Below are 14,726 nucleotides of genomic sequence, written 5' to 3'. Positions count from 1 at the left end.
AGAAAAGGGGCTGTAACACAGATGAGGCCATGACACGTATGGCCAAAGAGTGCTAAGAGGATTTGTGCTCGAGAGCAGACCTTGGCTGTGATCTATCAGGATGTTTTATGCCATAATAGTGATACTCATACACAGACATTAGTCATACATATTTCTACGCACACAAGCACTGTTACTTCACTTTTTGTCCATTCATCCGCGTTTCTCATTTTTTTATCTCACAATGCTGTTATTTCTCAGTTTATGACAACGACTCCTCACATTGTCACGTTTAGCATGTTAAGAGTAACTAAATGATGGAATCTACTGGAAATGCAACATTTTCTGTTATTAAAAAACTTTTACAGAACATTTGTTTCAAGTTTGCAACTTCCCTATTAGATTAATGCTTGGCTTTACTGTTATATGAAGGTTATAATTTCAGTCAGTGAAATAATCACTCCAGTGTTTTTTTATATTTTTCCATTAGGATATACTAATTTTAGCTTCTCAACATGCATTAAAACATTTTCACTCTTCACTCTTCAACTAAAATTTGGCTAAGGTCCAAGGGCTAAAATTCCCTGCTAAGGTCCGGATGAGCAATCGACATGACTGAGTAGTGACAACAGTTACCTTTTAATGCATAATTGAGTGTGTAGTGGCACTTCTCGTTACCCCTTTTGACTATTGCCATGGACTGTGAACAGATGAAATGTTTTAAATTAACAAAGGGGAAAAACATATCTCAGAGAAAAACTAATCAGTTCTCTAATCTCACACTGATCTCAGTGAAGGTAAATTAAATGAACAAACCCCTTCCCCTTTTTTCCACACATTTATCAGCTCATCTACAGTATTTTTTCAGTATTCTTATGCCTATTAATACATTAGTCTACTAGATGCATTAAAAACATCACATTTATCAGCGACAGGAAATGTACAGGTTTCCCTTTCTTTTATTGTTTTACTAACTTTAGCAGTAAGCACATATGAGCTTCTACACCTCCTTCGTTGCCCAGTATTCCACAAGACCTCAAGCAGATAAAAGCCTAGGACATATTACTTTGCTTTCTGGCAAAGCTGGTTGGTCAGACATCTTATTAAGACATCTTACTTCATTATAATAAGAAAAAAATATTCTCTCTGAACATATACTGTGCTGGCAATGCAAAGCTTTCTTTTTTCAATTCAATTCAGTTTTATTTGTATAGCGCTTTTAACAATGGACATTGTCACAAAGCAGCTTTACAGAAATAAACGGATTCACAAAAAATATATTGTAAATATGTGAATTTATCCCTAATGAGCGAGCCAGAGGCGACGGTGGCAAGGAAAAACTCCCTGAGACAATATGAGGAAGAAACCTTGAGAGGAACCAGGCTCAAAAGGGAACCCATCCTCATCTGGGTGCAACGGATAGTGCGATTATAAATAAATCCCTTCTATTACTGTGTACTATATGGACAAAGAGTGCAATTGTGCAACCAGTAAATTCATCACAGTTTTTGCAAGAAGTCCGGTTGGTTAAAATCTATCCACTGTCCACTGATGGAGTCCTGAGTATGAAGGTGCTCGTGGCAACTGCAGCCCCAAAGCCACTATTGAATGACCATTTACTGTTCTTCCTCACTGCATAAGGAAAATATAATTTTGTGCCTTTTAAGCAAATGTGCTCAGGCATTATAATGCATTGCTTCCTATGCTTCCTTTCTCTTACTCTTATAAGGAACTCATTATTATCTCTTGTTCTTATTTTGCAATATGATATACCACGTACTATGGTTATATATATATATAATATATAATTATATATATATATATATATATATATATATATATATATATATATATATATATATATATATATATATAATTTCTTACATGCGTATATACTGTGCAATTGGAGCAGTTTGGTTATGGAGTAAGCATGTAACCCCAAAGTTGCAACAGGAGTTGATTTCCTTGAAACTTAACTTCTGGTACGTTAGGGCCCAGTGAGTAGAACTGCAACAAAGTGGTTTAAGTCTTAATTAAGTGACAAACTTGCTCATGTGATATTAGATCACCCTACACAGGTTTCTGAAAAAGGAAAAAAAAAATGGAAAAGAATATTGTACGTCATTGTATTTTCAATTAGATATATGATGTACCAAGAAGAAATTTCAGCTATTTGGCTTATTTAAGCTGCATATATTCAGGAAGCAAAAAAACCAACCAACCAAACAAACAAAAAATCCATTTATTGCATGCATAACCATGCAGAAAAACGTGTTACTATAAATAGACTGTAAATGAATAGTACTGTGTCTTAGTCACTTTTCATTTAAGTTTAGCAACCAAACACAAATAGTCAACAACACGTCAAGAAAGGATACTTTAATTGTATACAGATTAAAAAAACCCGGCTTGCTCTGTCTGGATTTAAATTGTTATATATTTCAATTGTGATACATCACATACTGAAAATGCAATTAATCACCCCTGAGTCATATATACAAATGTTTAAGCGATTTGAGTCATACATACAAGCATTATTCATGTGCTCACTGTTTTTATAAGTAGAAACATTATCCAGAACATCTGAATTCAGGAGGAAACATTATAGGAAGAATAACCAATACAAAGTAGCAATAGCAAAATTTAAGTCCCAGGTAAAGTTGTCATGCAAATAACAGGATATTCAAAATAATGAAAAAGACATGACTTCTGGTTTGTCAGCTATAATCTAAACATGAGCTATTTTATCTAAAAGTCTGAATTGATTTCTGAAAAAGATACTGTACTTTTGTGATGTCTTAAAACATTACCTTACCAGAGTGACGTAAGGGTGTCAGTATCTGTTATAGTAAAAGGAGTTATGGTGACTCAAAAAAGTCATTTAATTGGATCCTGGAGAATTCCTGCTCAATTAATCAAACCAGTGCCAAATTAGTTTTTGGTGTGTGTGTGTGAGTGTGTGTGTGTGTGTGTGTGTGTGTGTCTGTTCTAGGAAACTACTCAGCTGAGTATAGGAGAAGCTAATGACAAATTTATCAAACAGAAGTCACTTTTAAAGCCTCCTTATGAAGTCAAAATCAGGTGATGATTGACTTGCTCCAGGGGTTTTGCTGTAATTCCTAATCCTTAAGTACATTCACTATATAGAGTACACACAACAAACTGTGTCTGTTGTACCTTTAAGTACAGATATACAGACTAAAGATACTCATGGTGTTTATTGTACTCATTGACATTATGGGTTATTTTAAAGAATGACTAATCCAAAACATTCTTACATTCTTGCCATAGGTCAAAGTGCAACGATGGAGTAGACCTGGTGCCAGGATGGAATTACAATAAAGTCCCAGTTCAGTTCATTAATGGCATTCTGTTATTCTGGTGATAGTGATATTTATTGCAGGTTGTTTTATTTTCTGTAATAGGAGCTCACAGATTGTGTAAGTCACTAATCTATCAGGCTTATTGGCTTGCTGTAATTCCTTCAGATCAAACTCTCCTCCTTGGCAGGTGTTGGTTCAGGGGTATGCGTTCTTTGCTTGTCAGGTTCCTGTCCTGGCCAGCGTCCATGCTGGTACACAAAGTAATATTCTTTGCGTGGCTCACTGTGGTGCAGGCTGGATTTGATAGAGAGTGGTAACTCCTCAGGAGCCAGGGGTCGGTAGTGGCCGTCCACTAGCACACTCAGACAGTAGGAGTCAGGCTCCATTACACCAAACTTCTCTGCACACTGGGCACTCAGGTCCTGAGCAGTGGTGTTGGGATCCACCCCCAGAGTCTTGGTGTTAGAACATGCCTCCAAGAAAGAGACAGTGATAAAATCCTGCAATAAAAAAGTGACAATGGCTGACTTTGATTTATGGAATTTTCTCACCATTCTTAGAAAACCTCCATAGGAAGACTTATAATTAGATTATTCACAATTTATGCATTTATTCATGCATAATCATGCATTTATTCACAATTATCCAATATATAAGCTTAAATAATCCTAGACATTTATAGGGTCTTGGAGGAAAGTGTCGGTGCACCCTACCTGTATGGAAGACTGTGAGGCACGGGCCTTATTAAGAGTGCGGCGACGCTCCCACCGATGAATAGAGTCCTGGATTTCCAAACTCAGCTGCCTGGAAGCTGCCTGCTTATCATAGTTTTTGATATGCTCCAGAGCTCCGTATGTGGTGGTGAGATAGTATGAGCCTAGGAATACAAATGATACATCACTGAAGGAATACCACAGTGCAGTAGCAGTAATTCTTACACTGTGACAAGCTAGAAATTCCTACTGAACAATGTCTATTTGAACACACCCTTGGTGAAGGTATTGGGCTCAAAAAAATGTTCGTGGAGTTACTTTAACAGTCAGAGTGAGAAATGCAGAGAGTGCCCAAAGATCACAGTTTCAGACTTGCAAAATTTAGCTGATTTTTAAGATCGATCCATTAGATCAAACCATCAACTCTGTAACAACTTACTATTTGGAGGAGTTTAACAAAAGAAGCCGTATCTCAGAGCAATCCACAAAATGCAATGCCTGAACTTCAACATGCATCATTAAAGCTACTGAAGTCATGTGTTAAAGCTACTTAATGCTACAGTGTGTAGGATTGTTATAAATAATAATAATAAAAAAATGGTTATTGAGTCAGCAGACAATAAAATATGTATAATATGATGCTCCTGATCTGCCGTGATTCACCTTGACAATCTGGTAATAGTAGTAACAGTGTTGTGTCAAGGGTGTTGGGTAGGAAATTTGTATGCATACATCATACTCCAGCTCACAAGTCTGACTCCACAGTGGCAGACAGATGAATCAGGGAGTGAAAGAATAAAAGATTGAGAGTGTGAGAGAATCAATATAGTCAATAAGTAAAACAGATTTAGGAGTGACGGAATTTTTGTGGGTTTTTTTTTTCTGTTGAACAGTTAAAGTCTTTCTGTAATTTGGTGGGAAGCTAAAGAACAACTCTGAGAACCGATTTATCCTTTTTGTGGAATTTATATTGTTACCTAGTTGCAACGTTGTTTTAGCTAACAATACAGATAACAACACAAATACTTCAAACTGGTATGCTGTGAGATTACAATGGAGCAACCATTTTCCCTTGAAGCAGAATGAATGCTGTGTTTGACTGGAACACTGTGATTTTTTCTGACCCCTGATTTGGAAAAACCAAAGAATATGCCCTCGCTACTCAGAATTCTATTCCTATTCCTCTTCAGAAACTCAGGACAGTCGCTGCAACCCAGAGTAAAGCAAGTTATATTAAATCAACATGGCTGCTCACAGGATCAACAGAAAACAAAGTAGCACTTTTTACTTTGTAAGTCATGCTGTATATAATAATATTTGCTTTAGATCAATCAACATACAGACATATTAGCTTATTAAGTCTATAACACTGACTTTACAGTTTGCTGTTTTAAAGAAGAAAATATACAGTACATCAATTATCACAGTTAGCTAGCTAGAGTGTTGCTAATAAAAGACAAAATATGCAGGCGTCCATGTTTTTACCCCAACTTTGTAGCTCAGATGTACAGAAGTCGAAAATGATGTAATTCCCAGTGCCGGCTTGTCCCATGTCCTAGTTGAGTCGAGAGCAGCATTGGCTAGCTAACTGGGCAGCCACCACTGGTTTATTTATTCCAAGTAAGCAAATGGTTTAAGTAGAACCATTACCCCAAACCATGTACTACAATACTAAATAGCATGTCATACAGCACTGTGGTCCTTACTATTTAGGCATGCCAGAAAACAACCTTGAATTCTCCTTGAATGTGTACTACTTGGCTCCGGGTAAGATTCTTCCACATGGTGCAGCACAACCCACATTACGAAATGAAAGTAGCCACTTTTCTACATCTATCAGCTTCAGGAAGATGTTTTTATGTTTAAAATGGTATCACTGATTCCATCTGTTATTGCTTTTGCATACTTTCATGAAGTATTCCAGTAATTCTGGAGTTGGCTGTATTTAATGTTTTATATGTGTTGTGGGATTTCCTATAAATAAGGCACTATAGCATCTGTGTGTGTTTATGTACTCACCTTCTCCAAGCTGTAGTGCAGGGTCCATCAGTTCCATCATATACTCCACATCCAGCAGCAGTGCAGTCATGTTGCAACGAGCCAGTACATACATCAGTACAGGCAGGAAGTCGTCTGCACCATGAGGCTTTCCTGCAGAGCCCCACATATAATTTTACATATCTTTAATAGATAAGACATCTCAAAGTATAAATGGTAGTTACGACATTTAACATATAAGCATAGTCAACTGCCTTGGGAGGAGCCACAGAATCATACACAGAATAATAATAAACAGAATCTAATCTACTTCTCACCCCCACAAACAAACTGTAGCCTGTGTTTTGCAATTGTTATACTTCCTGATTAGATACGGGTAATGAGAACATCTGTGGCATTGGGACTAATCTTGGCGTAAGAAGGAAAGGGTGGAGCAGAGAAGCAGCAGCTCAGAAAATCCTTCTGTTCTTTCCACAACCAGACAAAAAAGGAACACTCTTCTAAGATTACATGTGCAAACAGCATAGGACATATTCTCCATCCAAAACCAAAATGGTTTCTGTTTTAAGCATGGAGGAAATTATGAACATAGGCTGCCTGCTGTGTGATGTACTCCATATTCGTAGACACGAAGAAACTAGAAAATAGAAAGTCTATTTCAGCATGCTAAGGGGAATATCATTACTGGTGTAGGTCTACCTACCATTATACTTGTTAGACTTTCATCATGGTTGGATGAATAGTATCAGACACACAGACAGTCTGAGATCAAAGTTAATAACTTCAATATTATTTGGATGAGATGAGATTTTCTAACAAAGACTCACCAACCACTTTATTAGAAACACCTTTACACCTGCACATTCGTGCAATTATCCAATCAGCCAATCAGTGCAATGCATAAAATCATGCAGATACCGATCAAGAGTTTCAGTTAATGTTCACATCAAACATCAGAATAGGGAAAAAATGTGATCTCAGTGACTTTGACCGTGGCATGATTGTTTGTGCCAGATGGGCTGGTTTGAGTATTTCAGAAACTGCTGATCTCATGGGAATTTCATAAACAACGGTCTCTACAGTTTACACAATGGTGAAAAAAAGCATAAAAACATGCAGTGAGCAGCAGTTGTGTGGGGGGAAATGCCTTGATGAAGAGAGAGGGCAGAGGAGAATGGCTAGACTGGTTCAAGCTGACAGGAAGGCTACAGTAACTCACACAATCACTCTTTGCAAATGTGGTGAGCAGAAAAGCCTCAGAGAATGCACAAGCCTCACAGAATGCATGTCAAACCTCATGCCAGGCAGATGAGGTACAAAAGCAGAAGACCACACTGGGTTCCACTCCTGTCAGCCAAGAACAGGAATCTAAGGCTTCAATGCTGTGCATGAAAATCCCAGGAGATAAGCAGTCTCTGAAATATTCAAACCAACATCCATGCCAATTGTCCAAGTCACTGAGCTCACATTTTTCCCCATTCTGATGTTTAATATGAATGGAGTAGCACCTCCCTAGGTGAAACTAGTTCAGTTTGAATAGGGCTTTAGTCATGCCAAGATATTCACAGTAAAGAACACAATTTCTTTCTTTTTTTGTCTGACCTGGGCAGCCCACAGACATGGACTCATATATGATCTTGCATGTCTTGAGGAGCAGGTCGATTTTCTTCTGAGGTGAGTATTCCTGATGCAAGTTTCCTAACTTCGCTTGGATCTTCTCCATGACAGGTGAGTCAGGAACACAAGTGGTCACACCCAAATCTGTGGTGGTGGTGCCCAGGACTATCTGCTGATTTTCCTTGAGCTTCTTCAGAGTGCCTGCACGGGAGTGGATGTCCCTCAGCCCATTATATATTGCCTCTCTTAAGGGCTTCAGAACACTCTTATAAAGTGATGCCTCAATGATTATCTCTGGAGAGAAGGAGATATAAATATACATATATATATATATTTACTTAAACAGCCATAAAAAATGTAAACCACTACCAGAGCAAACATAATATAATATATATTTATATATTATGTACGTTTCTTCTGCTGTTTGTGTGTATAACAGAGTTTTTGATACTTGGATAATTAAGTCCAAGATTATAATAAATAACATATAAAAAGGAAACATGCTAAACTAAGCAGATTAAGAACATTGCTTTAAATAATAAGAAGAAATGTATTATACTTAAAGTCAGAGGCTCATCCAAAACCCTTTCATCTCCAAATACATATAATTATATTGATTGGATGGTGATTATCTTAGATCACTTGATAAATGCATCCTGTCATGGAAGTATGTAGGTAAATTACCCAGTTTCTCCTCAGAATAAATAGCTGGCTCCTGCAGAGTCTGCAGCTCTGTGCTTTGGATCAGATAGCTCTTGAGCTGTGTCATCATTTGTCTGATCTCTTGGAGCATCTCTGTACTGGAGGAATGCCTCCTCATAGTGTCCAGCGTAAAGGCCCGGTAGTCCTGTACCAGGTTACCAAAGTATGTGCTCCCATCTCTAGCAAGCTCCACAATCCGTTTCTGAAGCTTGCGGTCAGTACACATGAAGCTTGTGAAGACGGTGGAGAAGTTCACCATGGAGAGCCGCTGCTTAGCACGGTCTAGCATAACAGTGGGTGACCTCTTCACTAAGGCACCCATCGAGGTAGGCTCTGCCTCTTCCTCTGTGCTGCTTGTGGAGTAGGAGTCATGATCCGGCTGGGGAGCACCTCCTTCAGGGGCAAATAATGACACATCCGGAACTTTGGGGTGGTCTGCATTGACACAAAGGTTCTGGAGCGTTGGAGTGGGCTGTGGAGTGATGTGGATGAGCTCTTGGGTAACACCTTCAGAGTTATTGCTGGCATCTTGGGAAATAGTTGTCGTGATCTGAGACATACGTTTTTTCCTAGGAGGTGGCACTGGAGCACCAGGCTTCTTTAAGTCAATTACTGGAAGCATATTCACAGTGGAATCTCCATTTGAAATTTTTGATTGATCACCCAGATCTTCTTCTTGTGGTGTTTTAGATTGTCCAGACTGTCCACTCACCCATTGGTCCATGCTACTGTCATCAAGGCAAATAAGAGACACAGCAGCACTAGGGTCCTCATTGGTCTCTGCTGCTACAGATGCACAGACAGTTTCCTTTAAAGCTTCCGGCTGGACTTCTTCTCCTGAGGGTTGGCTCTCTGAAATCCGGCGTCGGAGTGGGACTGGGGGAATCTTGTGGGAAAGGGCACCAGTACCCTGTTTTGTTGCTTCAATCAGGCATGGTTGTGCTGCATCTTGTTTGTTTGACGTTTCTGCCTCAGAACTGGATAATAGAGTTCCTTCTGCCTTTTTATACCCACAATGACTTCCTTCCTCTTTTTGCACAACAGGCAGAGGAGAACTTAGCAAGAGAAGTGAAGCCTCCTCTGACGTAAACTTCTCTCTGTCCACCTTGGTTGACACTTGCGTCAGTGCATCTTCGGAAACTGTGAGTGGACGTGGTGGTAGTGGTGGGGGCCTCTTGAATTTTGGCAGAGCCTGAACAGGCATGTTGAGGCTTTGGGACCTCAGGATAGGTGTAGGAGAGTTGGGAGGCAGACTGTTATAGTATTCCTCAATGAAGATGGGGTTGACGTACCAAAGATGTTCATTTCCAGAGGGACACTTAATCTCTCCGGAGACACTGCGGTCTGCAGATTTACTCAGATCTTCCCGAATGTGACTATTTAGCTCTGAGCCCCAGAATTCTATCAACAAAGTTCAGTACTTGTTAGAATAGCAGAGTAAATCAGACATGGACATATGCATAATTAAAGTGTAATAAAATGAAATTGGTGTTTGAAAATCTGGAGACTCTGGCTCATATAGGTTGTATTACCTACTCCTAGTGTGGAGATCACCTCCATGTCTTCATATTTAATTGCCTGGATGATGGCCTGAGGTAATTTCAGGGTAAAGGGGAGGATGTCCCTGGATAACAATAAAAAGTAATGTACTGAAAACATGCTCAGTTTGTGAGCCATAATTCGGGCATGGTGGGCTGGAGGCCTTGCTTAGCTTACCGGCTAACACAGTAGAATGCAATGAGTTTAAATATGTTGTCAAAGACCAGGACAGAACCTTCAAGATACAGCACTGTAAGAGAAGAGGGAAACAAAGCTGTTTATGGTTATGAATGCATAAAATTCATCTCAAGCATACCACAGCTACACTGTTTCAACAATTTTAAACAACAAGCAGCCAACAGTACTTTATCAATATAACTGTATAATCCCCACATACGAAAATACAAAAAGACCTTGTCTGAAATCGAAGATCATTTGCTGAATGAATACAGTGGCAAACCAGGTTTATACATTGAAGTAATACTCGCTTTCTCAAAGGCTTTAGACTTTATCCATATTTAGATAAAGCAATAGCAATTGGCAGACCCAAATAGGGCAGAGCTTCTATCGTGACAAGACAGCAAGATAAATGAAAAGATCTGCCTTTGTCAAACACCCACAGCAGCACAAACACACAGACATAAGCTGGAGTTCAGGAAGTCGGACAAGTCTGATGTTAACATCAGTTCAGTGCTGGGGACAGGAAACCTGTGGTCATTGCCCCTCCTCCACAGACTACCTTGTGTTACTCAGTCAAAATCAAACTGTATTTTGTCTGTATTTATCTATTTCTAATTATCAACTTTCAGCTCTTTGCCAATGACCATATATGGTAAACAACATGGCAGCGCCAAAAGTTGGCCAAATTATAAATGCCAGAATACAGCTGGACCCAGTCTATGCACAGTGAACCTTGGTTGTCTGCCTGATGCCAGTCTATACTTCACATGTCAGCAGTGTGCACTGTTACTGCATTTAGATACACTTGTATACTGAAATGACACTTCAGTCATTTCAGTCAACACGTAAATTGAAATGATTCGCTGATATGGTTGTGGGTGTGGTGAAACATTGCAGGCAGTCAGGTTAATCTTGTAACCACTGTCATGTTATCCACCATTAGGGGTATTTCCTGACACTCTTAATTGATGTTTTCTTGAATTGATGTAGTCAATGTAGTCATCGATGTAGTCAGTCAAAATCAAACTGTATTTTGTACTATTACTAATTATCAATTTGCAGTACTTTGCCAATGACCATATATGGTAAATAACACGGCATCACCAAAAGTTGGCCAAATTATAAATGCCAGAATAAAGCTGGATCCAGTGTATGCACAGTGAACCTTGGTTGTCTGCCTGATGCCAGTCTATACTTCACATGTCAGCAGTGTGCATTGTTACTGCATTTAGTTACACTTGTAGCGTGAAATGACACTTCAGTCATTTCAGTCAACACGTATATTGAAATGATTCACTGATATGGTTGTGGGTGTGGTGAAAAATTGCAGACAGTCAGGTTAATCTTGTAACCGCTGTCATGTTATCCACCATTAGGGGTATTTCCTGACACTCTTAATTGATATTTTCTTGACTCCTCAATTCTATGACCTGTAGCGCTACAAACACTTGGGGAATTATAAATTCTTTAAATGCGCTCAGAGAGATCAAGGAGAAAAGTACGCTTCAACTCACTCGCCCTTTCTTCTTTCACATGCAAGTCCTGGATCTGGGGAACTCCCTTCTGGTCTGGAAGACGAACTGACACTACCATCAGCGACTGGCCCCGGTCTCTCCTCACTAAAAAGATCTGTGTAAACGTGGTGAAGCCATGATTTAGGCCAGCAGATACATTTATTGGGTATTTAAGATTAAGAGTAGGATATATATATATATATATATATATATATATATATATACTCTCACCCCAGGCAGCTCCTTGTTGAGTACACGGGTAGCTCTTTCCTTGGACATTCCCAACTGTAGCCACACTGGACATGTCTTGATCAGCTTCTCCAAGATGCTAATGCTGGGATGGGCTGATTTCTTGGTTTGGACAGGTGGGGATGGTACAGCGGGAGTTTTTGCAGTGAGTGGCGGGGGGGGTCTCTGAAGAGGTTGTGATAAGGGTTTAGAACTTGGCCGTGGAGGGGCTTTGGACATGGCTGTTGAGGATGCTTTGGGGATTGCTGAAGGCTGCTGTGCTGGAAGAGGTGGGCATGTGGGCTTAGGAGCCTTTGTTTTGTGATGAGGAGGGACAGAAGGTTTGGAGTTGAGAGGTGGCTGAGAACTTTGGGGTTTTCGAATTGAGGAAGGAGGCGAGAGAGGCAGAGGAGGGGAGGTGGACTTTTGGGGATTTAGTGGAGCTGGGTTAACTGAAATGTCAACCAAGTGGACCGGTGTTGTGGATGTTGGTGAGGAAGAACAGTCGGAAAGCAAAGAAGACGGAGTTGTAGGTTTGGGGATGACAGTAGGTGATGTGGCAGTAGCCGAGGACATCATGGTGCATATTTAAGAGTAAGGAGATAAGGAGATAAGGCTGAAAATGAAACAAGGGATCTCTGGTTTAGTGATTTAGAGCGATCTGAGGAACAACCTGAGAGAAAAGAGAGACAAAGATTATCAAATGTAAACCACACTTCTGCTACGAGTTTATATTGCAACTAAATTGTTGTGGAATTCATGATGTGGAGCAGAGAAGCAGAAATGAAAGCACGTTGGCAAAGCAATATCACTTCTGTATAAAAGAAGTCAACAGTATTTGCATGTTTTGGTGGAAAATGAAGTGCATTTTCCACGAAAATGAAGTCATGATATTGTGTCATTACATAAGTGACATGACGACTGAGAACAGAATCTGGTAGGCTCTAATCAGTGGTTTTGTGTAGCATGAAGTTGTTGATGTTACTCCTATGCTGCTCTCTAAATGTTTTTTTTTCTTTCCTTCTCTTGGCAAGCCTTTTCCTTCCCTACTGCATAAACATGCCTCCCAAGGGTATGATGTCAATAGTGTTGAAACACTGGTGCTGTTTTTAGCGATCCCTTTTAAATATATCTATATATATCTATATATATCTATATATATACATATACATACATACATACATATATATATATATATATATATATATATATATATATATATATATATATATATATAGATATATATATATATAGATATAGATATAGATAGATAGATAGATAGATAGATATAGATATAGATATAGAATGCATACAGAAAAAAGTCAATAACTAACTAACTAACTAACCAACTAACTAACCAACCCTTGGATAGACAAGGATTAGATGTAGAACTCCAGACAACAAAAACAGATAACTGATAGGCGTATATTTCAATGAATTTTGTGTAATGTGTTTAGCAACTCACCCACTAGATGTTTTAGAGTCCTTGGTTGCAACAGCTGTTTTCTTCATCGTTGGGTTTCTTACACCACAAACTTTTTTTTTTCTTCCCGTCTGAGACCTTGCTTCTTTGTGTTTCCCTTTACCTCTCATACAGGCACCCTGACCTCGTCCATCTTCGCCCTTTGCATTTCTCTTCTCCCGTTTTCTTTTAACAGAGATGTATTTCTCTTCACCTAGCAGAAAATAAATTTCAGAGAAAAGTTCTCTCTTTCTCTACCGTCCTTCTCTTGGTCTTGACTTCCTGTGTGTGAACAGCAGTGTTCTCAGGAAGGGGCTGTCCAGAGTGGTCAGCCAACCCCTTAACACAGACATATGTACACTCAAAGATGCACATATAAACATTTAAACTTTACTACTTGCCAATAAACATGATCTCCAGATGGCCTAAAAGTCAGTTCAGCAGACCTGAATTATGCACGTATGTGAAAGGATGAACACCATTTGTAAGCAGTTAACTTCTTCCCTGTCTATTTAAAGTTAAGCTGCTCCAGATGCGCCAGAGACTCTAAAGTGCTCCACAAAGAATGCAGCACATGTGGGAAGTCTCACTGCGAGGTCTGAAGCCCATCCCTTTCAGCTCATGACTGAGCATGTTCAAATGTTAGGGGTTTTAACCAGAAGGGAGTGACACAATGTTTTCTTGTTAATATGGCTATGGGATTTTTATGAGAAGAATCCTTTGCATAAGCTCCATTTATGTAAAGACCTAATGTATGTAAAACTGGAAAACCAGCATAATACACTTTCTTGTTATACCTGTGACGTGTACCTTATGTAATTACTCATTAAGTAAGTTTCATTATTTCAACAGTTTGTAGAGTTGCCTAGTTGTTTGTAGTAGTTGTCACTACTGTAACTGTAGTTAATGTATTCACTTTATAGGGGTCCTCCTTGCACTCTAACAAAAGCCATGCCTACAGATGTTTCCTGTTAGCAAACTGTGACTTCACACTCAACTGAGTGTGAGGAGGGAGTAAAGAAAACCAAGCTGCAAAAAAAAGTCTTAAAATACTGAAGGCTCACTTGAAGTTTGTTAATAAATAAAAAAAAAAGTAAGTTTCACCAAATAATGTGAAATGCAAAATCCATTTCAACTGGATTAAAACACACACACACACACACACACACACACACAAAAACCTTTATGTAAGCTTTTTTTCAGTGGGAGAGAAGTCATCATGTAGTCAGAGTATAAAAGCTGTTGATGACTATCATGGAATTTGAGAGGAAGGAAAATGGAGGGAAGCTTGACTCAGTTTTCTCTTCCAGTTGAACAAGTCATACTTTCCAATTCCTTCTACAAGGCTACTGCCAGGTCAGCTAAAACTCCACCCCCCAAATCACAGCTGCCCTTCCAACCAACTGGCTTTTAGATCCTATGATCTGACAGCTTCCATTGGACACAAGGATTTTTATATAGATAAACTTAA

The 14,726-nt window shown here is 39.2% G+C and overlaps 1 protein-coding gene across 1 annotated transcript; it reads right to left on the bottom strand.

Annotated features, from left to right (window-relative positions):
• Nucleotides 1–2,343: 2,343 nt before the first annotated feature.
• rin3 (Ras and Rab interactor 3) lies at nucleotides 2,344–14,214 on the bottom strand. The gene is made up of 10 exons (XM_026926470.3): nucleotides 13,259–14,214; nucleotides 11,797–12,466; nucleotides 11,566–11,680; nucleotides 10,049–10,121; nucleotides 9,865–9,956; nucleotides 8,315–9,733; nucleotides 7,616–7,924; nucleotides 6,035–6,166; nucleotides 4,016–4,179; nucleotides 2,344–3,802 (listed from the first exon to the last, which is right to left on the bottom strand). Exons 2-10 carry the CDS (start codon nucleotides 12,370–12,372, stop codon nucleotides 3,464–3,466), a joined length of 3,219 nt encoding a protein of 1,072 aa, XP_026782271.2. The 5' UTR covers nucleotides 12,373–12,466; nucleotides 13,259–14,214; the 3' UTR covers nucleotides 2,344–3,463.
• Between the last annotated feature and the right edge of the window lie 512 nt (nucleotides 14,215–14,726).

Source organism: Pangasianodon hypophthalmus, chromosome 10 (assembly GCF_027358585.1).
Source record: "Pangasianodon hypophthalmus isolate fPanHyp1 chromosome 10, fPanHyp1.pri, whole genome shotgun sequence".
Classification (NCBI taxonomy): Eukaryota; Metazoa; Chordata; class Actinopteri; order Siluriformes; family Pangasiidae; genus Pangasianodon; species Pangasianodon hypophthalmus.
The sequence above is the reverse complement of the archived record's forward strand: the minus strand, read 5'-3'. Positions and strand labels throughout refer to the sequence as shown.

Excerpts from the sequence above, each read along its gene's own strand:
- rin3 (XM_026926470.3), bottom strand. The coding sequence starts at position 12,372 with ATGATGTCCTCGGCTACTGCCACATCACCTACTGTCATCCCCAAACCT. Across the intron at positions 9,734-9,864 it reads GATCTCCACACTAGGAGTAG|AATTCTGGGGCTCAGAGCTA; the intron begins GTAATACAACCT and ends CTTTGTTGATAG. Across the intron at positions 3,803-4,015 it reads CCTCACAGTCTTCCATACAG|GATTTTATCACTGTCTCTTT; the intron begins GTAGGGTGCACC and ends TTTTTATTGCAG.